The 26,791-nt window shown below is 41.4% G+C and overlaps 1 protein-coding gene across 2 annotated transcripts in view; it reads left to right on the forward strand.

The window, feature by feature from the left end:
- adamts10 (ADAM metallopeptidase with thrombospondin type 1 motif, 10) overlaps nucleotides 1-26,791 on the forward strand; it is a 135,123-nt gene that overhangs the window by 94,441 nt on the left and 13,891 nt on the right. For both annotated transcript variants that reach the window (XM_061883524.1, XM_061883525.1), the window contains 6 exons: nucleotides 710-843; nucleotides 11,376-11,499; nucleotides 22,516-22,596; nucleotides 25,049-25,212; nucleotides 25,327-25,453; nucleotides 26,638-26,767. In XM_061883524.1, coding sequence (XP_061739508.1) covers nucleotides 710-843; nucleotides 11,376-11,499; nucleotides 22,516-22,596; nucleotides 25,049-25,212; nucleotides 25,327-25,453; nucleotides 26,638-26,767 — 760 coding nt within the window. The remainder of the gene's footprint in view (nucleotides 1-709; nucleotides 844-11,375; nucleotides 11,500-22,515; nucleotides 22,597-25,048; nucleotides 25,213-25,326; nucleotides 25,454-26,637; nucleotides 26,768-26,791) is intronic.

Below are 26,791 nucleotides of genomic sequence, written 5' to 3' on the forward strand. Positions count from 1 at the left end.
CAGGTTGGACTGCTTAACGAGCTGCATATGGCTTGCGGGCCGTAATTTGCCCAGGTCTGCTCAAAAGTCACACAAAAACTTGGGTTTGAACCGTCACCATTATGCAAGGCATCAGATGAAAGCGTGATGACGACTATATGATTAATGCAAGGTAGAAAAGGACTACAAATATAGTCCAAGCAAAACTGTGTCTGCGGTTAAGTTTTTTTTTTTTTTTTTCCACAATCATTATTAGAGGATTCCACAGATTAAAAAAATAAGAACAATAAAAGCGCTTGCAAGATTTGTGAACAATATCTGACAGGAATAGGTCTTTTGTGTTTATGGCAAAAGTTTCAGATCTTTAAGTTCAACTCATTAAAAATGGGAGAAAAAATAAAATATTTTTGTACAGTGTAATTTGTATTTTTGTTTTACATGGTTTCTTTTTGCATTTGATTTTCTTTAAACAAACAAAAAAATAAATGTGGCTTCACTAAATGTTTTTTTCACTGAGCTACTATATGGGGCACAATGTTATGGCACCCAACAAATTCTGCCTTGCAACAAGTGACTAGGCAAACGTATGTTGTATGGCCCAAAAATATTTGAGCAGTTGTTTTAATGTGTGTCTTGCTACATATTTGTGTGTAGTGATTTTTTTTTTTTTTTTTTTTGCATAGCACTAAACTGTTTTGTGTGTGTGCACGTCTGCGTTGTTTGTGTGTAGGTGGGGTGAAGATCTGCTCTCTGAACTGCCTTGCAGAGGGATACAACTTCTACACGGAGCGTGCTCCTGCGGTAGTGGATGGCACACCATGCCGAGACGACTCTCTGGACGTGTGTGTAAACGGCGAGTGTAAGGTAAGCTCTCTCTATGATTGACAGCTTGAATACGTGAGTTAGGGTTGCCACCTTTCACAACTGGAAATAAGGAACACTGTTCACGGCGGCACGGCGAAACTGCACGGCCGACAGAAATTTGAGGCTTGGGCTCCCCAAAACCCTGAAATGCATAAAAACGTGTATCTTGTATATGAAAAAACTAAAAACAAAGATTTGCAGTTTAACACCCAAAAAACTAAATGAAACACTTGAACTTGTGTATACATGTTTCGATAAATCATTACGTCCATGTATAGTAACTAGCCTTAACTTGAGCATATAGGCCTGGCCTACTGTATTCTATACATATCTTCTCTGTGGCAGCTTAGTCACAGATGACCATGCTAATTTAGGCTCTTGGGTAAGACACTTATTTCAATTTGATGTTTAATTTTTTTATTTTTTATTTTGCAATGGTACTTTAATTATTAATAGTTTGTTTTTATTGAAATAGTTTTGTCATCCTATTTTAGTCAATTATTACCGTCGTCAAATCTTTTCAGTTACAATGAGTGTTGTAATTATACAATGCACTTATTTAATTATAATATTTACATTTTAACTTGATGTTTTGTTGATATGGTACATTCATGTTTGTTGACAACGCCTAGCATGGCTGTACAAGGCAATTCTTGAGTGACAGTCCCTGTTGCACTTAATGCAAACATGTGTAGAGTCTTCGTCCTGCTCCTACTGTGCAATGGTATTTGCAGTACGTTTCCTCCTGTCTCTCTTCTCCTCTGCGAGCTGGCCTCTCCTCAAATCAGCCTCTGCAATACCCCGTCTAACTGCTTTATGCCAGACATTTCGGTTTGCCGCCTGTATCGCTCAGCTGTCTAGAGGAATACTACACGCCTTCAGATCTCTCTTGCAAGCGTCCTTGAACCGGAGAGAGGGACGACCAACACGTCTGACACCAGCAGCCAGTTGTCCATACATAATGTCCTTAGGAAGCCGTCCGTCCTCCATCCGACGAACATGTCCCAGCCATCGAAGACGGCACTGGCTAAGCAGAGTGTTCATGCTATGGATATTAGCCCGCTGAAGAATGACACTGTGTGGAATATAGTCCTGCCAACTAATACCAAGGATACGTTTGATGCACTGCATATGGAAAGCGTTAGGTCGACGCTCTTGTCTTATGTAAGTAGTCCAGGTCTAGCTTTCGTAGAGTAAAGTGCTGAGAACACAGGGTTGATAAACTCGGATCTTTGTATGTCTAGGAAGAGCGTTGTTTTCCCATACTCGTTTTGCTAGTTTAGCCATGATGGTATTTGCCGTTCCAAGCCTCCTTTCAAGTTCAACATCAAGCGAGAGTTTATTGCTGATTGTCGAGCCAAGGTATATAAAATTATATATTACTTCTAAATTGAAACCATTCATCTCGATAGCAGGATTTGCAGCACCTTGAACGCTAACATTAATTTTCTGCAGGCTAACTGTAAGTCCAAATTGTTCACAAGCATTCGCAAAACAGTCACTTAAACGTTGTAAGGCTTCTTTGGTGTTGATAACAAGAGCAGCGTCGTCTGCAAAAAACATCTCTCAGATTAACACTGACCTCCTTTTGATCTTCCCACGTAATCTTACCGGATTGAACAATTTGCCATCAGACCGTGTGTGTAGATAGACAACCGTAATGGATGTGTCAAAAGCATAGGACAGGAGTATAGAGAAGAATATTCCAAAAAGAGTTGGTACTAAACGCAGCCCTGCTTAACACCACTGTTGATAGAGAAGGAGTCTGAACAAGATCCATCATACAAGACTGTTCCCTTCATGTTGGAATGGAAAGAGATCAACATGCTGAGTAATTTTGGAGGACATCCAATCTTTTGTAGAAGCTTGAATAGGCCCTTCCTGCTGACAAGATCAAAAGCCTTAGATCTATGAACATCATGTAAAGAGGTTGACCTTGTTCTCTACTCTTCTCTTGATTCTGCCGGACTGAGAATATATCAGTCCGTCGATCTTCCAGCCCTGAAACCACAAAGGGATTCAGGATAGATACGATCTGCAAATATCTGTAGACTGTTTAGGATTATGCGTGCATAAATCTTTCCAACGATGTTCAAGAGAGAAATTCCTCTATAGATATTGCTGTCACTGCGGTCCCCTTTATTCTTATATAAAGTGTCACAATAGTGGCATCACGCATGTCCTGAGGTACTCCTTCTTCCTCCCAGCAAAGACAAAGTAATTCGTACAGCGGTTTAAGTAGGGCAGGCTTCCCTTGCTTGAAAGCTTCAGGTGGAATATTTATCGTTACCTGGTGCTTTGCCAGATGGAAGTGAATTAATAGCTTTTTCAAACTCTACCATTGTAGGCACTTCGTCTAGTTCATTTATGATTGGTAACGCCTTCGTATTATTTAGAGCAGCATCAGAGACAGTTGTTTCATGGCTGTATAGTTCCGAGTAGTGTTCGACCCATCTGACCATCTGTTCTTCACGATTGGTGGTAATCTCCCCTAACCGATATTTAATTGGAGTAGTCCGTTTTACAGCAGGTCCTACTGCTTTCTTGATACCGTTGTACATGCCACGGATGTTACCAGATTCAGCACTCATCTGGATGTCTTCGCAGAGCTGCTGCCAATAGTTGTTTGCACACTGTCTGACAACGCGCTGTGTGGAACGAGTACTCTTGAGTGTTGCATGAATTGATTAACGTGGACCCCGACTTAAACAAGTTGGAAAACTTATTCGGGTGTTACCATTTAGTGGTCAATTGTACAGAATATGTACTGTACTGTGCAATCTACTAATAAATGTATCAATCAATGCAAGGGGCTTAGCTTTTGGACATCTCTTGTATGCCAAAAATGCTTTGCGTTTGACCTCAATTGCTGGTACCATGATTGGTAGATGGGCATTGAACCAGTCGTGACTAGTTCTTTCCTTCTTCCCAAAAGTTGAAATAGCTGTATTGTAAATTGTTTCTTTCATGGCGTTCCATTTTGCTGTAGCATCATGCTCCGGCAGGTTTTGAAGAACTTGGTCCAGGGTTGATACATAATCATCCACCTTGCATGAAATTGACATCTTTGATGTGTCAATGCAGGCACAACTCTTTGCCTTGGAGCGGTGAATTTTATGGGGCTGAAGGCGCACTTTGGTGCTCATAAGGGCATTGTCCGTATCGCAATCTGCGCTATGATAGCTTCAGGTAATAAGAATGTTATTTAGTGACGACGGCCTAGTGATTATCAGATTAAGCTGATGCCATCGATGAGACCTAGGATGTTCCCATGATACTTTGTGCGATGGTTTGCTCTTAAAAAAGGTTTTTGTAATACAGAGGTTGTGATAGGTGCATAGCTCCAGCAGCCTCTGGCCATTTATGTTCATCTTTCCGATGCCATGGTGTCCCAAGCAAGAAGGCCATGATGCATGGTCTGCGCCTACTCTGACATTAAAATCGCCAAGGATGATTAAGCACTCATCTTTAGGAAAACCCTTGATCTGCTCATGAAGTTGCTCATAGAATCTATCTTTAATCACTCAGTTGAAGAAAGAGTAGGAGCATAGACACTAAAAATGTTCACTGGACCTGTAGCAGTGCTGGGACGGATAGACAGCAATCGCTCAGTACCTCTTGATGGAGGTTCCACTGATGCCAAAAGTATGTTTCGGACTGCAATACCAACTCCTTGCTGACGAGGTTCCTCGGGTTCTCTACCTTTCCAAAAGAATGTATAGTTAGCCTCTCTGAGAGACCCACCTAGCCTAGTTTCTTGAAGAGCAGCTATGTTAACATCAAGCCTGGCAAGCTCCTTATCTTTGGTGGCCGTCTTTCTGCTGTCGTCTATACATATAAAGTGCTGTAAATTACACAAAGCCTGTCTGGGGAGATCTTTACTGAAAGAGGACAATACTTAAATGTTGTTTGTGCTTACGCACCAACAGCAGTTCAGAGTACCCACCCTTTTTGGGAGCACTCGAGGGAGTACTGGAACTTTGAACATGTCACGAGGGAGGTGCTGGACATTGAGTCCGAGTGGACCATGTTCCGCACCTCTATCGTCGAGGCGGCTGATCGTAGCTGTGGCCGCAAGGTAGTTGGTGCTTGTCGGGGCGGCAATCCTAAAACCCCTTGGTGGACACAAGCTGTGAGGGATGCCGTCAAGCTGAAGAAGGAGTCCTATCGGGTCCTTTTGGCTCATAGGACTCCGGAGGCAGTGGACAGGTTCCGACAGGCCAAGCGGTGTGCAGCTTCAGCGGTCGCGCAGGCAAAAACTCGGACATGGGAGGAGTTCGGGGAAGCCATGGAAAACGACTTCCGGACGGCTTCGAAGCGATTCTGGACCACCATACGCCGCCTCAGGAAGGGGAAGCAGTGCACTATCAACACCGTGTATGGTGCGGATGGTGTTTTGCTGACCTCAACTGCGGATGTTGTGGATAGGTGGAAGGAATACTTCGAAGACCTCCTCAATCCCACCAACATGTCTTCCTATGAGGAAGCAGTGCCTGGGGAATCTGTGGTGGACTCTCCTATTTCTGGGGCTGAGGTAGTTAAAAAGCTCCTCGGTGGCAAGGCCCCAGGGGTGGATGAGGTCCGCCCGGAGTTCCTTAAGGCTCTGGATGCTGTGGGGCTGTCTTGGTTGACAAGACTCTGCAGCATCGCGTGGACATCGGGGGCGGTACCTCTGGATTGGCAGACCGGGGTGGTGGTTCCTCTCTTTAAGAAGGGGGACCGGAGGGTGTGTTCCAACTATCGTGGGATCACACTCCTCAGCCTTCTCGGTAAGGTTTATTCAGGTGTACTGGAGAGGAGGCTACGCCGGATAGTCGAACCTCGGATTCAGGAGGAACAGTGTGGTTTTCGTCCTGGTCGTGGAACTGTGGACTAGCTCTATACTCTCGGCAGGGTTCTTGAGGGTGCATGGGAGTTTGCCCAACCAGTCTACATGTGCTTTGTGGACTTGGAGAAGGCATTCGACCGTGTCCCTCGGGAAGTCCTGTGGGGAGTGCTCAGAGAGTATGGGGTATCGGACTGTCTTATTGTGGCGGTCCGCTCCCTGTACGATCAGTGCCAGAGCTTGGTCCGCATTGCCGGCAGTAAGTCGAACACATTTCCAGTGAGGGTTGGACTCCGCCAAGGCTGTTCTTTGTCACCGATTCTGTTCATAACTTTTATGGACAGAATCTCTAGGCGCAGTCAAGGCGTTGAGGGGTTCCGGTTAGGTGACCGCAGGATTAGGTCTCTGCTTTTTGCAGATGATGTGGTCCTAATTGCTTCATCTGACCGGTATCTTCAGCTCTCACTGGATCGGTTCACAGCCGAGTGTGAAGCAACCGGAATGAGAATCAGCACCTCCAAGTTTGAGTCCATGGTTCTCGCCCAGAAAAGGGTGAATTGCCATCTCCGGGCTGGGGAGGAGACCCTGCCCCGAGTGGAGGAGTTCAAGTACCTAGGAGTCTTGTTCACGAGTGGGGGAAGAGTGGATCGTGAGATCGACAGGCGGATTGGTGCGGCGTCTTCAGTAATGCGGACGTTGTACCGATCCGTTGTGGTGAAGAAGGAGCTGAGCCGGAAGGCAAAGCTCTCAATTTACCAGTCGATCTACGTTCCCATCCTCACCTATGGTCATGAGCTTTGGGTCATGACCGAAAGGATAAGATCACGGGTACAAGCGGCCGAAATGAGTTTCCTCCGCCGTGTGGCGGGGCTCTCCCTTAGAGATAGGGTGAGAAGCTCTGCCATCCGGGAGGAACTCAAAGTAAAGCCGCTGCTCCTCCACATCGAGAGGAGCCAGATGAGGTGGTTCGGGCATCTGGTCAGGATGCCACCCGAACGCCTCCCTAGGGAGGTGTTTAGGGCACGTCCAACCCAGGACACGTTGGGAGGACTATGTCTCCCGGCTGGCCTGGGAACGCCTCGGGATCCCCCGGGAAGAGCTAGACGAAGAAGCTGGGGAGAGGGAAGTCTGGGCTTCCCTGCTTAGGCTGCTGCCCCCGCGACCCGACATCAAATAAGCGGAAGAAGATGGATGGATGGATGGATGGATAAATGTAACAATTGGGGACACTTTTACTTTAAGAGGAAACAAATGAAACACTTGTGTGTATACATTTTAAAGGCTGAACTCGAGCATATACTGTATTTGGTGGTGGTAGTATTATGCTCTGGGCCTGTTTTGCTGCCAATGGAACTGGTGCTTTACAGACAGTAAACGGGACAATTAACAGGGAGAATTACCTCCAAATTCTTCAGGACAACCTAAAATCATCAGCCCGGAGGTTGGGCCTTGGGCACAGTTAGGTGTTCCAACAGGACAATGACCCCAAACACAAGTCAAAAGTGGTAAAGGAATGGCTAAATCAGGCTAGAATTAAGGTTTTAGAATGGCCTTCCCAAAATCCTGACTTAAATGTGTGGACAATACTGAAGAAACAAGTCCATGTCAGAAAACCAACACATTTAGCTGAACTGCACCAATTTTGTCAAGAGGAGTGGTCAAACATTCAACCAAAAGCTTGCCAGAAGCTTGTGGATGGCTACCAAAAGCGCTTTAATGCAATGAAACTAGCCAAGGGACATGTAACCAAATATTAACATTGCTGTATGTACATTTTTGACCCCATAGATTTGGTCACATTTTCAGTAGACCCATAATAAATTCATGAAATAACCAAACTTCATGAATGTTTTTTGTGACAAAAAAGTATGTGCTCAAATTACTCTATCGCAAAAAAAAGAGTTGTAGAAATTATTTTATATATATATATATATATATATATATATATATATATATATATATATATATATATATATATACTGTATATACTGTATATACTGTATATATATATAAATATATCATGATTAGAGCACAGAAGTAGAAAAAATATGAAGCCAAACATTTTTTATACACATTAAATTGTCTTGCCGGGAACAAACCGCTATTAAATAATGTATATGCCCCAGAGGACTATTAAAGAAATTGGGAAGTATACAGTAGTTAGCACTGTATTTTTGCCTCATCCTTCAATTTAAGCATGAGTGAAAAATGCGTGAAGAATGGTTTTCTGAGCCCACTGCAACTGGCCCTGGATAGTCCCACTCCTAATGCTTCAGTCACACGCAGGATTCTCATAGGAACGAGACAAAAATACATTGGTACTTAGTGTAGATTTATATACCTGTGTATGGTCATGTTTTTCTTTATATCAACAATGAATACCGGTGAGAGGCTCCAGACCTCAATGCCTTTTGTGTTGTTGTAGTCTGACATTTGGAGCATAATCTCACACTCACACTCTAGGCAAAAACATTATCAGTCATGTCACTATAGTTTAAGGTATTGCTTTTGTACTTATACATGTGTACCTAGCTTGTACCTTATTGGACAGAAAGACTCTCACTATTAGTGTTAGTGTAGAGTAGTGGGCAGAATTCCAGTTCCAGTTCAGGGCTTTGTGCAAAGGTATCAGACTATCTCTTTCTGTATCTGTAAATAAATATCTGGCCCTTCAGTCACAGATAACATTATTACCCACGACATTAATAGCTAAGTGCGTCTAAGGTTAACAGGCTGCAGTTTGCGTGCTCGTCCAACAAGAGGATTTTGTTAATGTGCATCTTTGTTCTTTCCAACCTCCTCCTCCCTCTCTTCTGTTTTCCCTCGTACTCAATGACCCTGCAGCTCTGCTGAGTGCAAGTCTGCATTGCTGTGCTCTTTGTCACTTTCCACATTTCTAATCCCTTGTATTTTTTTTCTTTTCTTCGATCTTTTGGTCATTCGGCTTCATTTGGGAATAAAAAGACGGAGAAGCAACATGGAGAAATACTCATCTCCTTTGCAACGACATGGTGACTGTAGTTCCAAAGCTGGAGTCTTATGACACAGGAACAGAAGGTAGAGGGGGAATGAAGGGGAAGAAAATGACCTGGGAGCAGATGACTCAGTTAAACATGACATGCTGCTGGCAAAAAAATGGCATGTCCTGTCAAGGGCTCTGTAAGGCCCAAATGAAGACAACATTTGATAGGGGTATTAACATAGATTCTACCACACCAACTAATCAAATGCATCTATTACATTTTATTTTTTAAATTGTTAGCCACTGTAAGAAAGCTTTGTTGTTATTGCAGTCTCTGTTAGAATAGGATAGGATATACTTTATTTATACCACAGTGGGGAAATTAGGTGGTTGCAGTGCGGCTTCAAAAAGTTCACAAAAAATAAAATAAAACACATGAAAACAGGAGGGGAACATTAAATAACACAAAGAACACAAAATACATTGAAAGAGCACAGAGCTGATGCTAACAATACGCTCTGTAAATTTAAAAAAAACAGTATGACATATCATGAGAAAAGAAGAAGAAAAATAAAAATATGCATCCATGGAGAGAAGAAAAAAAAAGCTAAAAACGAATTAGCATAATTGACACATGTGCAAAAAGTCAGCCAAAACCATGACAAACAAAACAAACATGTTTAAAAATACAAGTTAACTTTCTTATGTGGTTTGTTTTTATGTCACAAGTCAGAAGTGAGAGTTTTTGGATGAGGTGAAGGAGCCCACAGCAGGACATGCTGATCGTTAAGAAGAGCGATACATGCTTAAACATTATAGTCTCCAAAATTGTCACAACAGTCCAGAAAAAGTTGCTGAATTTGTCGCCAGTAGCCTTGAGGCGTCTGAATACTCAACAAATATAGTGACAAAGTCGCTAAATTGGCCACACTAATCCCTTCTGCTACATCTTCTCATTCTCTGGTGGACCAGGTGCATATGAGTTGTGTTAAGAGGCAGAGTTACGATGTTGTCTGCTAGGGATGGTAATCTTAAAGCCAATCAATATTCCATTTAGAACCATTCTTGATTCTACACGATTCATGTTTCAAAACAACTATCGCAATATATTATTTGGTAAAAAATTATAGTAAAAACTTTTCAAAACAGGTTACGTGTTGCAAAGTTCCTCTCGGCTGCTGATTGTATAAAATATATGCGTGCCAAGTAAGCTTGTGGATGGCCTTGTAAACTTTCCCAAAAATATATACATGTAGCTGATAAAAAACTCTATCATTAAAAATTATGAATCGATTTATAATCACAATATATAGGAATTGCGATTCGGATATCAATCGATTTTTTGATCACCCCTATTATCTACTGTATTGTAAGCTACATTCACATGGCCCCTTTTAATGTGTTTATGAATAATCACACAGTCCATTTATTTGCATCTTTGTATTCGAATTTAACATAAAATTAATGTAAGGGATCACTGTCAGATAGATTGTAGTTGATATTTAATAGTGCTAAAAAGGTTGCTCTTCCTGCAATACAGTGCTACCATATAACCCATGGGTGTAAAACTCTGGCCCGCGGTTTTTTCCCGGGAGACTCCCAAAGTTCAGTGCCCCTCCCGAAAATCTCCCGGGGCAACCATTCTTCCGAATTTCTCCCGATTTCTACCCGGACAACAATATTGGGGGCGTGCCTTGAAGGCACTGCCTTTAGCGTCCTCTATAGCCTGTCGTCATTTCCGCCATACAAACAACGTGCCGGCCCAGTCACATAATATACAGTATGCGGCTTTAACACACACAAGTGAATGCAAAGCATACTTGATCAACAGCCATAAGGGTCATACTGAGGGTGGCTGTATAAACAACTTTAACACTTTTACAAATATGCGCCACACTGTGAAGCCACACCAAACAAGAATGACAAACACATTCCGGGAGAACATCTGCACCGTAGCACAACATAAACTCAACAGAAGAAATACCCAGAATCCCTTGCAGCACACATTTTTCCGGGACGCTACAACATACACCCCCGCTTCCAGCAAACCCCGCTACCCCCAATTTTTATTTAAATTTTATTTGATATGCCATTGATATTTTTTAATCATTATTATTATTATAACTTGAAACTCGATTTTGCATGTGACTATAAAGGTATATAAGCCTTGCTTGTTTAATATTCAATGCACAACTTGTTTGGGTCCCTATTAAAAGGTTAATTTATTCAACCTTGCCCCGCGGCTTTGTTCAGTTTTAAATTTTGGCCCACTCTGTATTTCAGTTTGACACCCCTGATATAATCCATGTACCTGTGGCATCATTTTGAGTTTTTAATTTTGCAACTGTTGTTGAACTGTGATTTAACCAATGAAAAAAAAAAAAAAAAGGATTATAAACCTCAGCTTTGCTTGACGATAAGCAAGTGTCACTTAGACAAATAAAGTACGAGAGTAGTTTAGGTTTCTAACGAAGAGTTTGAGGAAACGCACCTGTTTTGCTCATCATAACGCCTATTGATGTCGACACTTACGACTTTAGAAATCTGAGAGCACTATGTCTGCCCAGGATCAGAAAACACATCTGGATGTGTCATCTGATCTCTCAGTGTTTTGAAAAGGGGTCTGGAAGACATTAGAGGTAATCCCTCAGTCCGGCCTCTGACACCTCTCCACTCACTGACTGTACTCCTTCACCCATGACCCTGAGCGACGTTGACACTCATTCTCTCCTTCTTTTGCCTCAGCACGTCGGCTGCGATCGCATTCTGGGCTCAGATGTTCGAGAGGACCGTTGTCGGATCTGCGGGGGTGATGGAAGCAGCTGCGAGTCTGTGGAAGGCGTCTTTAATGACTCTCTGCCAGAAGGAGGTGAAACACTTTAGCATTCTCATCTCCTTGATGCGCACAAGAAATCCAACATTCTAGAAAAAAACACTGCAAAACCAAATACTTACACTGCATAAATATTCATGACATAAGGAATATACTGCTTAGAAAAGAGGAGGGCCATGTATGGACCCACGGGGCACACCACAAACTGGAAAAACAATCAAGCCACATATATGCTGTTTGGTGTCATCAACATCAGGCTTCATAGTGCTCCACACAACATGTTTTTTGTACATTGAAAAACAGGCAATGACGTGTGACCATACAACAGGGATTTTCAACTAAATTGTTTTCGGGGCTACATTTCCAGAAAGCTAAGAACCGTAGAGGCTTCTCCCTATTATTCTTATTTTGTATATTTCGGAGAACATTTGACTTTCCATTCAGTCATCCATTTTTCTATACCACTTAACCTCACTCGGGTTGTGGGTAAGCTGGAGCATATCCCAGCTGACTTTGGTCTAGAGGCGGCGTTATACCCGGGATTAGTCGCCAGCTTATATTTAGCAGTGATCTCAGACGTCCGCTGTTCTTCTCGTCAAAGTAGAATATTTTTCTAGATTTACGTATAAAACCGCTGATACGCTGTGTATTGATCGAGTCGTGTCGCCTTTGTATGTTGTGGTCGATGTCGGTTGCTTCTGTTGACATTGAGGTGCTCGAGGGTAAAATACAGAGATAGTATTTGCTATAAAACCAGCTCGAAAACGTGTCCTACACATCTTTGTGTTTAATGTGTTAATATAGATCAGTCTTTCTCACACAGTGGAGCCGGTGCAATGTCAGGGGGGGGCGCGTAACCTCAGGGAACATGCTTTTTTTGCTGTACCAGAATATGATGAGCGTATGTCACACTTGGCTTTGCTGTAACCACGGTGGGGGACGAGGAAAGACTGGTGTGTTGTTTCTTTTATTTTTGATAAGTTTACAATGTCCTGCGATGAGGTGGCGACTTGTCCAGGGTGTACCCCGCCTTCCGCCCGATTGTAGCTGAGATAGGCACCAGCGCCCCCCGCGACCCCAAAAGGGAATAAGCGGTAGAAAATGGATGGATGGAAGTTTACAATGTTATGCAGAGGTTTTGTCATAACATATTTATCGACAAAATTGACTATTTTTAGTCATGGTGGAGAGTGGGGGGACGGCGCGAAATATTTTTTTTCTTCCTGGGGGGGGGGGGTGCGTAACAGAAAATATTTGAGAATCACTGATGTAGATAGTGTAGGATTGATAAATATTTTGTGGTGATTTTGTTTTGAAATAATTATTTGGTTTTGTGTGTTCACATCAACACAACTTTTTTTGCATATTTATTTTTTTGAAGGCGTGTTTCAAGGTCACTGTGGGGGGAGGGCACCGATGTAATAGTGCATTAATTTTCCTAACATTTTTGGAAGCTACTGGCAACGAGCTGATCTAACGTCCCCCTCGGTTCTCACTCACTCCTGCTCATTCTCACATGAGTCCACTCAGAGCCGTGTATAGACAGAGTATTGACTATTCGGTTTCAGACGATCTCCTGAATGATTGGTCAAAAGCCCCTTACGTGACTACAGGACGCCATGTTGCACACCAACTTCGAGCTGCCTACATTTGGCACAGCTGGAGCTATGCGTATACTACTCTTCCTCATTCAACATCTTTTTTAATTTAAGAGGGTTTTTTTGGGGGGACTTCCGGTTTGATGAGTTAGAGGGCAGACGTGCAAGAGGAGGGCTCCGGTCAAACTTTTCATTTACTCTTTAAGTCTAACTACTTTACGGTGTTTTTTCCTGGCTGACGCACCCTTTTTTGTGCAAAATAGTGTGTTTATTGTGACGTAAAAACTCGAAGACAAAACCGACAACAACAACAACTGGAGCAGCGAGCGTCTCAGCTAAGCTAGCTAACATGGCGGCCGCAGCTGCAGCTTCAGGGTCGGAAGACAAGAGAGCTGAACTCGAGGGTCAATCTGACCCAGTCACCAAGAACGACATCGAGGCTCTCCTCAATAAACAGCGCGATAGCTTCATGGCTGATATGGCTTTTCTGATTCAACAGTCGACTGAGTCCCTGAAGCAGTCAGTCGATTTATTAGGACAACAGGTGACGTCATTTAACAGCCGTCTGACTAAAACCGAAGTCACAGTGGGTGAAAACTTTGAAAAACTCCCCGAGATGGAAGCCGCTGTGAAGTCTCTAAAGTTCCAAATTACGGTGCTCCTGGAACGAGTGGACGACCTCGAGAACCGGTCCAGCCGATCTAATTTAAGGATTATCAACATTCCAGAGGGAAGCGAGAAAGAACAGGATCCGACCAAATTTGCGTCTGACTTGCTAATGGCGATAACGGGTCCTGATGTTTTCAGCAGCCCACCAGAGATAGAGAGAGCTCACCGCTCCCTCGGTCCCAGACCACTGGATGCTGGCGCCGGAAAACCGCGGACTTTCATCGTTAAATTCCTCCGTTTCCAGGAGAAAGAAAAAGTCCTCAGATGGGCCAGACAACATAAACTGGATTACCGCGGCACCGAGCTGAGTTTACCCGGACATCAGCCCTGCTTTGGCCAAGAAACGAGCTGCTTTCAACCCCGTCAAAAATGCGCTCTACCTGAAAGGAATACAATTCCGCTTGCTGCACCCCGCCTGTCTCCAGGTCTCCTTCAGAAATGAAAACTTGTACTTTGATTCTCCACAAAAAGCCCAAGACTTCTACGACGAGCGCATCTCTCCCACAGGTTAGTGGAAGATGACTTTGTATGGAAGGCGTTTCAGGCCAAAAGTACGTTGAAGAGGAGTATAACGAATGCGTCACACAAACAATGGACATTGTTTATCCAGGCTTGCAGGCAACTAATCATCCTGTTGTGCAACTTATTTGAGGTATGGTTATATCTGTCGGTCAATTTTTGCACTGCAACTTTTTTTCTTTTTTTTTTTTTTCCTCTTTTTTTTTTCTTCGTACTTAAAAGTTACGACTAACTTAAATATTGTAAATTGATATTTTTGTTTCTCTATTTTCTCAAATTTTTCCAATTTGAAACGGACACTTACCAGGGGCTACTTGTGTTATTATCATTATCATTTTTTTTTTTTTTAATTTTTTTTTCCCCATTATTATTTATGGTGCTTATTCCTATTTAAGTGGCACCTACTGTACATTATAGACACATTTGCAGACATAGGAGCCCTATCTACTCGGTGATATTAGTTCACAGATTAATGTCATACGGAAGTAACAGAGTTTATGGTGTCCCGCTGCTAGTTGTAGTTCTCAGGACAAATTTAGGGTGGTTTAGGAGTGTTTATCTGTTCTCTGTTTCGATGGGTTTTTTGGGGGGGGGGTTTTGTGTGTTAGGTCCTACAAATTTGTTTTTTCTTTTAGTCCTGTCTGTATGTTGATACCACTTCCTTCTACAAGGCATTGTGTCATCTCACCATATTTAAAAAAAAATGTGATTATGGCTAATACAAACAAGAAAGGGTTACCTTGCTTGAGATTTGTTTCTTGGAACGTTAAAGGGATCAACGGCCCAATCAAAAGAGGTAGAGTATTTTCCCATTTAAAACACCTTAAAACTGAAATTGCTTTCCTACAAGAGACTCATCTGACCACTAAGGATTACCATAGATTGATGGCCTCATCTCATGGGTTGGACAATCTTTTCACTTGAATTTTAGCAGCAAAGCAAGGGGTACAGCTATTTTAATACACAAAAGAACCCAATTTAGCCCAACAAATGTCATAACTGACCATGAAGGTCGTTTTGTAATAGTCTGAGGTTCTCTTAATAATGTGTATGTTGTCCTTGCCAACCTTTATGCACCCAATTGGGATGATGAAGCATTTATTAAGAAAGTGTTTTCATTTTTGCCAGACCTCAGTTCCCATCGTTAAATACTGTGGGGATAGACCCGTTTCTAGACAAATCTAGTCCAAGGCAGGGCCCCCATTAAAAATGGCCAAAACAATTTCAAAACTCATGGGTCAAATAGGAGGTGTGGACCCGTGGCACTTTTCTATTCCCAGGTCCATAAAACTTTTCAAAGATTGACTACTTTTTCATAGATGATAATCTCCTTCCGGCTGTCGATAATGTAGAATATTCAACAATAGTGATATCTGACCATGCTCCATTGTTACTTGATATTTCGTTTACACTCTTTAAAAAAACGCAGACTCCATGGAGGTTTAATTGCACACTACTCAATGATGACGGATTCTACAAAACAATTTCCAAAGTGATAGATGATTTTCTTGTCACCAACAACTCTACTACCATATCCCCGTCTTTACTCTGGGAGACATAAAAGGTGGTAGTCCAGGGAGAGATTATTTCTTATTCAGTAAGACAAAACAAATTGAGAAGACAAAAACAGGAGCAGGTCATGGAAAGTATAACAGAATTTGACAGACAGCTATCAGTATCTCCATACCCTGAACTGGTTAAAGATAGACAAAATCTGCAAATGAACTACAATTTATTGTCAACACAAGAAACTGAAAAATAACTTTTACAATCGCGTGGCTTCCTGTACGAGCACGGTGAGAAGGCAGGGCGCCATCTATCACGCCAAATTAAAAGCCAGTCAGCTTCTCGGCAAATTCGACAAATCAGAACCCCCACAGGTGAACTTACAGTCATTCCTTCAGTCATTATTGACACCTTCAAATCATTCTACTCTGAACTGTATACTTCACAATGCGCTGCTGATAAAACAATTATGATGAGTTTCCTGGATAACTTGAAATTTCCATAACTACTACTCAAGAGAGCGCTTTGGATCAACCTTTAGTAATCCGGGAAATTGTAGATTCAATTAAACTAATGCAGAGCGGAAAGGCCCCTGGCCCAGATGGCTATCCTATAGAGTCCTATAAAAAATTCTCAGATAAACTGACTCCTTTCCTTTTAAATATGTACAATGACTATCTGTACCGGGGTACCTTGCGTCAAACTCTCATCAAAGCGTCAATAACTTTATTACTAAAACCGGGCAAAGTAGATTTTGATTTTAGTTCTTACCGTCCCATCTCTCTCTTAAACGCTGATTATAAGATTTTAGCTAAAGCACTGGCCCTTCGCCTTGAATCAATTTTACCAAACATCATATCACCTGACCAAACTGTGTTTATGACAAACCGGCACTCTTTTTCCAACATTCGCTGCCTTCTTAATATTATTTTTTCTCCAGCATCCGAGGAGACGACAGAAGTGGTGATCTCTTTGGATGCGGAGAAAGCTTTCGACAGGGTGGAGTGGGGATATTTATTGGAGGTCTTAAAGAGGTTTAACATTAGGTCCAAATATATATCTTGGATAGCACTTCTATACTCTTCTCCCAGGGCTGCCGTAAGCACAAATGGGATGTTATCCCAATTTTTCACACTTGGCTGAGGCACATGCCAGGGGTGCCCTCTAAGCCCATTGTTATTCATTACTGCAATCGAACCCTTGTCCATTGCTCTTAAATCGGCTGGTGTCAGTACAGGAATCCCTAGATGCGGTCTAGAACACACACATTCTCTATACGTGGATGATTTACTATTGTTTATATCTGATCCAATCTCTACCATTCCAAAGATTATTGAATTGCTAAACAATTTTGGATCATTCTCTGGCTATAAATTTAATTTCGCTGAGAGTGAATGCTTCTCTGTAAATATTTTGGCCCTTGAGATTCTTGATGGATATTTCTCATTTAAGATGTCCAGGGACAACTTCAAGTACTTAGGTGTACATATTTGTCGTAAGCTACCAGCTCTCTACAAAGACAATTTTCCACCTCTAATCGACAAACTTAAATTAGATTTGGAACGGTGGAATGATGTACACATAACTATAGCTGGCAGGGTAAACTGCGTCAAAATGAATGTGCTTCCTCGATTTTTGTATCTGTTTCAATGTTTGCCTATCTTTTTACCCAATTCCTTTTTTGCATAATAAACAAACTAATTTCATCCTTTATATGGAAAGGGCAAGACTCCCAGGATTAGGAAAGAGTTCCTGCAGAGGCATAGGTCCGTAGGTGGTTTATCACTCCCTAATCTAAAACCCTACTATTGGGCAGCTAACATACACAAAGTGACTCTCTGGATCCAAGCACCTGAATGAATCTGGTGCAAGTCTGAAGCTAGTTCCTGTTCTACCTCTCTCTTGGATCTGCTTACATCAAAATTACCTTATCGATCATCCCAATTTACTTGTAGTCCAATTGTCATTTGTAACCTTACAATCTGTTCTCAATTTAGAAATACTTTCGGCCTGCAGGGCTTATCCAACCACAGCCCCATTCATAATAACCACCTCTTTCTCCCTCCTAGCACAGATGTAGCGTTTTCTCTATGGAAGCAGTCAAGCCTTAGCAGGCTAAAGGATTTATATATTGGTGATGTCTTCGCTAGTTTCAGTGAACTGTGTGAAAAATTTGACCTACCAAAATCTCACCTATTTCGATACTTTCAGATTCGTAATTTTGTTAAATCAAATAGTCTCTTTTTCCCTAATACTCCACCTAATTTGCTAATTGACTCAATTTTAGATATTCCCACAAATCAGAAAGGCCTAATCTCCAAAATCTACATCTTAATCTCCCAGTTTGGTAAAACGTCTCTTGATAAAATCAGAGGGAATTTGGAAAAAAGCTTGGCAGATCTATAGATGATGGAGATTGGGATTCTGCCTTAACCCAAATTAACAACAGTACATCCTGTTCAAGGATTAATTTAATACAATTTAAGGTTGTCCACTGTATTTATTTCACTAATTCCATACTCTCCAAAATATACCCCAATATCTCGGATACTTGTAACAGATGTTATATGTCACCTGCAAACATGTCGCATATGTTTTGGTCTTGTCCCCATTTGCTGGAATATTGGACAACTATTTTCAAACACCTTGCTAAGGCATTGGATTTAAATCTGACACCATGTGCAGAAATGGCTATTTTTGGGACGGTAACAGATCCCCAAATAGGGAGAAAATTTAAGGATAGTATCGTCTTTGCATCCTTATTAGCATGTAGGAGAATTTTGCTAGAGTGGAAGTCACCATTCTGCCCCAAAGCCTCCTTATGGATTAAAGACCTTATGATGTATTTAGATCTGGAGAAAATAAAGTTCAATCTTAGGGCGGCACCTGGGAAGTTTTATTCTGTTTGGGGCTGTGGTTGACTACATAGTTAAATTAAAGACGCTTTAGGACAGTGGTCCCCAACCTTTTTGTATCCGCGGGCCGGATACAAAAAAAGGGACGTTTTTGTCATGAAAAAGGGAGTTTTTTGTGGTTGGTGCACTATTTGTAAGTGTATATTGTGTTTTTATGTTGATTTAATAAAAAAAATTTAAAAAAAAATGTATTTATTTTTTTAAATTTTTTTTATAAAAAATTCTTCTGCGGCCCGGTACCGGGCCGCGGCCCGGTGGTTGGGGCCCACTGCTTTAGGACACATGAAAAGGTCACCTTTCATAAACCAGCTTCCTTTTTTTTAATTTGTATTTTTATTTTTTTATTTTGTTTTCTCATTTCATTTATTATGTAGGACCTGGGGGGGGGGGTATGTGTGTATGGGGGTATGTGTTGAGTTGCTGTTCTTGGAAGTGGGTGGGAAAAAAAGAGGAAAATGTGATTACTGTTTTGTTGTATATTGTAATACCAGTCAAATTTAATCAAAACATTTATTAAAAAAAAACAAAAAACGGGGGGGTGGTTGTGTAAAAAAAAAACATACAACATACAATACCATGCACCATACAATAGGGTATGGTGCATTAATTATGGATTGTACATGGCAAAAATCCAAGGACAAAAATATACAAATAATAAATATATATTTTTATACATTTATACATTAATATATACATTTTCCGTATGTGTGTGTGTGTGTGTATATATATATATATATATATACGCTATATACCTGTGTGTGTGTGTGTGTGTTTTTTTTTTTTTTGGTTGTAATGTGTATTTCGTTGTGAGTGTGTTAAAAGAAGTCCGCTGGTCACTACATACTACATAAATGTATACAGCAGAGTCCATCAAATAAGACCACATAATTATACTTTGACAAAATAAAATCATGTTTTGTTGGACATTTATGAGCTGTAGTATGTTTAAAACTATATTTAGACATATTATTATGGTTCATTTTGCAGAGAAAAGTAACGTTAGAACGACCTGTAATATATGCATCCGGGCACATTCGCACACATCCTGCGGTTTAATTGTCCATATTCTCTCTATACCTGAGTCCACTGTCTTTCAGTTTGCCCCTTGGCTGATTGATGGTTTGATATTCAGCGAAGCCTGCTTTTTAAATGTCAATATCACCAATGATCACACTCACATAATGGTATTTGCCAAAATCGTGATGACGTTTAAAATTTGATTTGATTTACTAAGATCCTAATACTACGCGCTAGACAACGTGTACAAAAAATAAAATAACGTGTATTATGAGTGTGATTGACTAAGAATGCGTGTGTAATTGAAAAGTGGTGCTGACCACCTTATCTAAATGAGGATTTTACCTTGGAGACACTTGTGTGCGATGTGTTGAACCAGCAGCACGCATCTATAATCTGTAACACATTTTCTGAATTGCAATCTAGACCACAGAAACATGTGTACATTGACACATATTTCTGTTCGCCAGGCTGTGGATCAAATCACCAGCGCATTTGTGCGTCCGCAATAAACACAAGAAAATGCATAATGAAGGACGTCTTTACATGCAGGAGATATATTTTAGTAATATATTTCCTAAATACAAAAAAACAATTATATATTTTTTTTAAATGCCAGTGGACACCAAAATGCATTAATTGAATTATTGGATTCAGCCCTTTAAGTCATCCCGCAGCTATAAAGTTATAAAAGAAAAATGACGATTGCTCATATTTTTTAGTTCCGTCAGTCCAAATATGTTGACACCAATTTTCCCTCCAATTTTTCATGTGTGAGCAAACGCCAAAACTCCTTGAGCATTCAGTGGCGCACATGTGAGCGACGACAGACTTGCACACTGTTATGCGCCAATCTTTTCATTCGAGGCGCGTACCTTAGAGGGAACGTTGGACACACACGTATGACGGAGGATTATCTTCTGTCCATCTTCAGTCTGTGCAGCGGGACTGTCTCTTATCCGACATAGACAGACATGGCTGTGTCAGATAGCACGTCCGTCTGACACTTGCGAAATAAAACACAAAAAAGTGCTGGCGAATGGTGATGAGTGTTGATAAATCACATTTTGCGTGCTAAATATTTATTGGTTTTGTGGGTCTTCTGAGGATCAGCGTATATTTAGCATATTAATAAAAACAGAGTCACAAAATGGATTGCACAAATTATTCTGCTCACTTAACCGATGCAATCCACTTTGCACACGTTTAGTAAATGAGCTTTGCGTGTGCTATCAAGTTTGCACGTGTTCTAGTACACGCTTTAGCAAGCCCTTTAGTAAATCTGGCCCTGAGTAAGTAATAATATGGCATATTGCTGTTGACCAGTAGATCTGTCTCATGATTTTAATCAGGATTTACAGTACTAAACCCACTAACTTGTACGACATCAAGTGCTGCATGACCCAATGAAATGAACTATGGATGCTGTCAAACATCCATGGAAAGGCTGTCTTCTTCTCATGAGTTTATTACAATCTTTGCAAGCTGGGTAACGTTTGCGGTGGTCTATAACAACATGGCACACAAACAACAGAAAGGCAACCAATATTACATACAGATGATATGTCACGAGACATCTAAATATAAATTAAATACACTGACGACATGAGTAAAGGAAATCTAATTAGCTTAAATATACCTACAATCGAGGCATAATGATGCAATGTGTACACAGAGCTAGCCTAAATAGCAGTTAGCATTGATTATCTTGCAGTCACGCACTGACCAAATATGCTTGTCAATAACATCAACAAAGCTAAACTTTGTGCATTCATGCACAGCATAAAACGTTTGGTGGACAAAATGAGACAAAGAAGGAATGGCATAAAACACGTCTTTCTGTGGCAGCATCGGAGAAATTTGTACATGTAAACAAACTATGGTGAGTTCAAGGATCGACAAAATTATTAGGACAAATCGGTGCTCGCCAAATACTCTCATCAGTAAAGCATTTTCAATAAACAGTGGGATTGCTAACAATTAGGGAGATTTGTGTCATATTTGTCCTAGAAAAACCATATTAAAACAAAAAATATATTTTTTCCCCACACCACTTTCCATTTTCATACATTTTTGAAACAGCTCGTGGGAGCCACCAGGGCAGCGCTAAAGAGCCGCATTGCATTCTATAACCGCAGGTTGCTGACCCCTCGACTAGGGCTTTACAGTTCCTTTGCTCCAAGTCCATCACAGAAAAACAAATTTAATCCACTTTTTCTGTCTTTGTGTCTGTCTTCAAACCAAAACCCTCTGAACTCAATTATTTTTCCACACCTCCATCTTGACTCCTGAACATTGCCTGTGCCATAAATCGGTTTCCTGCCAAGCCTCTCCTTTCTTTTCGTGGTTTAAGCACTGGAAGATATTTTTGTATGCCTCCTTTTTCTTTAAGAAAGACTGTAGTTAATTGCAAGGCCGCCTGGTTGGCAAAGTGAAGATTTAGCCAAGGAAGGGGAAAGAAATGAAAGGGACAGGAAAACAGATTGAGGGAATATAGTGAAGAGGCAGTACATCTGGATTTTTTTATTTGTGTGAAAAGAGCTGAGCAGAGTGGCTGAGGCACACTGCCAGGGAATGCGACCGGAATCTGAAGCTTTTTCTCAGTCTATCGGCATCCCACAGAGTTAAACACTACTCATGCATCACGTCCCCTGTTGCCCAGAAAAAAGTGCTATTCCTTGATTTTGGTTTTACTAGCTTTGACTTGATGTCTTTGAGTGTGTGCTTGACAGTTGGAATTCTGTCCCCTTTTATCTTTCTGTCATTGGTCAGCTGATGTGGTCCAGTGGCAAAATGTGTTTGTAATTTCACTTGTGTTTACCACGCAGGCTATGAAGAGGTCATCCGAATCCCAAAAGGTTCATTGTTCATTCACATACAGGAGCTCAACATATCCATGAACCACCTAGGTAAGATGCCATGACAGTGTAACTGCCTAAGTCAGAGGCCATTCGCAGCCTGTGACTTCTTCTGTATTGGCTCTCTGCAAATTATGGAAATTAAAAAAACAACAAAAATAGGTACAAAAGACAAAAAGCTGGAATGTTAATAATTACACCCGAAGATTAGAAATTGTTGCCTGTTCATCCCGGAACCACAGTTGAAAGTGCCAGTCATCGAGTTAAAAGCCCAAGCTGTCGGGTTGTTTTCCAGGACGACTCTTGACTCCGGTTTGTCTATTGATGATCTTTCCGTGTGGAGTTTGCATGTCCTCCCCGTGACTGCGTGGGTTCCCTCCGGGTACTCCGGCTTCCTTCCACTTCCAAAGACATGAAGTGGAGATAGGTTGATTGGCAACACTAAATTGGCCCTAGTGTGTGAATGTTGTCTGTCTATCTGTGTTGGCCCTGCAATGAGGTGGCGACTTGTCTAGGTTGTACCCCGCCTTTCGCTCGATTGTAGCTGAGATAGGCACCAGCGCCCCCCGCGACCCCAAAGGGAATAAGCGGTAGGAAATGGATGGATGGGCTCTGCCACGGCAGTGGACTCCTTCCATCACTATTTTAGTCAATGTGTCAGTTTCCAGCGCCTGCATATATTTAGCGTATCCTTGCGCTAGATATACACAGAGCTCTTATATTTGCCAGTCGCCGCAACACGATGGATCCATCCATCCATCCATTTTCTACCGCTTGTCCCTTTTGGGATTGCGGCGGATGCTGGAGCCTATCTCAGCTGCATTCGGACGGAAGGCGGGGTACACCCTAGACAAGTCGCCACCTCCTCACAGGGCCAACACAGATAGACAGACAACATTCACACTCACATTCACACACTATGGCTAATTTAGTGTTGCCAATCAACCTATCCCCAGGTGCATGTCTTTGGCGGTGGGAGGAAGCCGGAGTACCCGACCCATTTAGCTAAAATCTGCTTGTGTTGGACAGGAAGTCATGCACAAACCATCAATCAATCAATCAATCAATCAATCAATCAAAGTTGACTTATATAGCCCTAAATAACAAGTGTCTCTAAGGGCTGCACAAGCCACAACGACATCCCACATCGGGGCAAGAAAAAATTCAACCCAATGGGATGACAATGAGAAACCTTGGAAGGGGACGCCCTTGGCAACCGGTGCAATGGAAGTCGAGTGGATCTAGCATAATATAAACCCAAAAAATTACCTTTTTTTATTTTGAAAATAAGATACTCTGCTTTCAAGGCAGATCGTACTTTGCATTTTGAAACTTTCTAATGGGCGGGGACAGACATGAGGTCAACTTGTCAAAGGTTCTCCGACGTATTAGACAGGTACTCTATTAATCCAGAGGGAAATTCAATTCAACGTTGTTGACACAAATGAATGATGCAATGCCTATTCTGCAGGTCCAAAATTAAAGAATCATCCTACAGGCATATCCTGGGCAGCTATATGGAGTCATATGTCAAATACTAGCTTATACTGTGGCCGGGAAAACTGGGAAGTGGTTGGTGAGAGTGGAATGAGATGTGTGTGTGTGTGTGTGTGTGTGTGTGTGTGTGTGTGTGTGTGTGTGTGTGTGTGTGTGTGTGTGTGTGTGTGTGTGTTACAACATTCGCCAGGGATGATGTTACTGTTGTGTTGTTGCTTGCTACAACAAAGATTCAGTTCTCTTTCTGCAAGGCAAAACTGACGTCTTTTCCTCGATTCAAGTCAAGTCAATGCCGTTACAGACTGTGGGTATTAATGGAAAGCAAAGCTTTAGACGTTCTGCCGTTTTGGCGAATAAGGTTTCCAGTTTTCATTTTACATCACAATTCTGTTCCTGTTTATTCCAAATGCAGACCTGCCAACATGAATATATTTTTAATACTTCATACTAGCGTGATGTGCACTTCCAAACAAATCAAATCCCATTTACCTTAAAGGCTGTGATTGATCAGCTTGTAGAACATTATTTCCTTTTTGTACACAAATCATTCAGAAGGCATCTGCCCCGTTTAGTCTGAAGGTATGCATGTAAAATGTCAGTAGGGTTCTCCAAATTAAAATCAGGCCCTGGTTTTAAGATATTATGTAGTCCCTTTCTCTCTTCAATTGTTTGCTCATGCCGGAGCTCGAAAACGAGCAAGCTAAAATGTTGACAAGAGTTGAGGTTGTTCATAGAGTTGATATCACATCATGTGCTCAACCCTAACACAGAGCTATAACAGCAGGGGTGTCATAAGTGAGGCCAGGGGCCATTTGTGGCCAATGGCTTGTTTTTAACTGGAGTGTAGTCTTTTTGATTGATGATTTAATCAACCACACAAAATGGTGTGTTTTGATAATTATTGTCCCAATAGTTTCTCTCATGTATTTGTGCCATTAGATAATAACCATGTGACGTTTCAGTGCATTGATTTGTTCCATGTACTTTCTTCTTTTCTGTGCTCCAGTGCTGAAAAGTAAAAGTGATCATTACTTTCTCAATGAGAAGCTGACCGCTGACACGCCGCAGCGGTTGAATTTTGCTGGAACAACTTTCCACTACAGGCGCCCTACAGATGGACTGGAAACTCTTGAGGCTCTGGGACCAACAAATATGACCCTCATTGTCATGGTAAACATTTGTTAGCTACTGTATATATTTCTATGTATTTGTTCATTCTGTGTATTATGTGCAGTGATAAAAACAACACAAAAGTAAATGTGTTAACTAAAAATCTGTATGCAGGTGATGGTAATGGAAGAGAACCCTGGAATCCACTATCGTTTTAACCCCCCTGTCAACCGGGATCCCCTGATTGGTTTTGCCTGGTACCACACATCCTGGTCGCACTGTTCTGCTCTCTGTGCTGGAGGTAGACACCTCCCTTACAAGATGCAATGTACAAGGCTTAATGCTTAGAGGAGACCTGTTATCCAAAACCAACCTTTTCTTACTTATCATTGTGTATATGGGATCTGCATAAGTCGTGGAAATGTTTAAATCAAACAAAGGAGAAATGGCCTAGAAATTTATACAAAAAAATCTTGCTTTCCTTCATACTTCTTCCAAACGAGCTGATAGGAATTCTCCCATCCATCCATCCATCCATTTTCTACCGCTTATTCCCTTTCGGGGTCGCGGGGGGCGCTGGCGCCTATCTCAGCTACAATCGGGTGGAAGGCGGGGTACACCCTGGACAAGTCGCCACCTCATCGCAGGACCAACAAAGATAGACAGACATTGTGATATTTTTCCTAAGTGTGATATAAGTGGATATCTCCATATATGGTAGAGATTTACCCAAAGAGCTTTGCGCAAACTGCCACCTTCGTCCAACGTTTCAGTCACTAAGTTCCTTCTTTTTCTCTATCCTCTTGTTGTGGGGCAGACTGTCTCGTACATGCACATGCATCCACCGCTGTTGTAGTAATTGGTTGAACTTGGTAAAAGAAGTTCGAAAAGTAATAGTAATGGTTTATCATTTTGAACATGCCGAAAAAGTTACATTCAAGTACATCATATGTTTACAGTTACGCAATTCAACATGTGTGAAAAGGAGTAGGAAGAAGCAGAGCTTATTTAATTAGACCTCTTCTCATTTCACAGCAATTATTAATAATTACAGTAATTAACGTAAAGGATAAAGATATGTAATAGTATATTTAATAGAGTTTGTTGATATATGCGAATAAAGGAGTAAGGAGTGACAGAAAAAATGTTCAGAATGTGTAATAATGCCTTGAATTAGGATCAAATAATAAAGAGTGAACACTATGTACAGGAGTAGAATAAACGTAAACACTGTGGAATGATTTGCATAAACGGTTATACTAATTAGAGAAGTATGTAATAGAGGATACCAAATATATACAAAGCAATGGGTACATGACTCTAAACACTTTGTAAAATAATGCATACTAACTCTTCAAACCTTTTGAGCCCAAGTTTGTATGTTTTGTGTTAATAAAGTCCATCTGGTTGCTGCTTTAAAAGTGACAAGCATTTTTATTTTTATGTTTGTGCTGAATGTTCTGATTGTTTTGTCTTTACTTTCAGGTGAGCAGATCCAGCAGGTGGGTTGTAGGAAGCTATCAGACCACTCCATCGTTTATAACCACTTCTGTGATAAGAAGAACAAACCCAAAGAGAGGCGCAGATTCTGCAATACTGAGCCATGTTCCCCAACGTGAGCGTTTGCTGGTGTATTTAT

This window comes from Nerophis ophidion, linkage group LG22, assembly GCF_033978795.1.
Source record: "Nerophis ophidion isolate RoL-2023_Sa linkage group LG22, RoL_Noph_v1.0, whole genome shotgun sequence".
Lineage (NCBI taxonomy): Eukaryota > Metazoa > Chordata > Actinopteri > Syngnathiformes > Syngnathidae > Nerophis > Nerophis ophidion.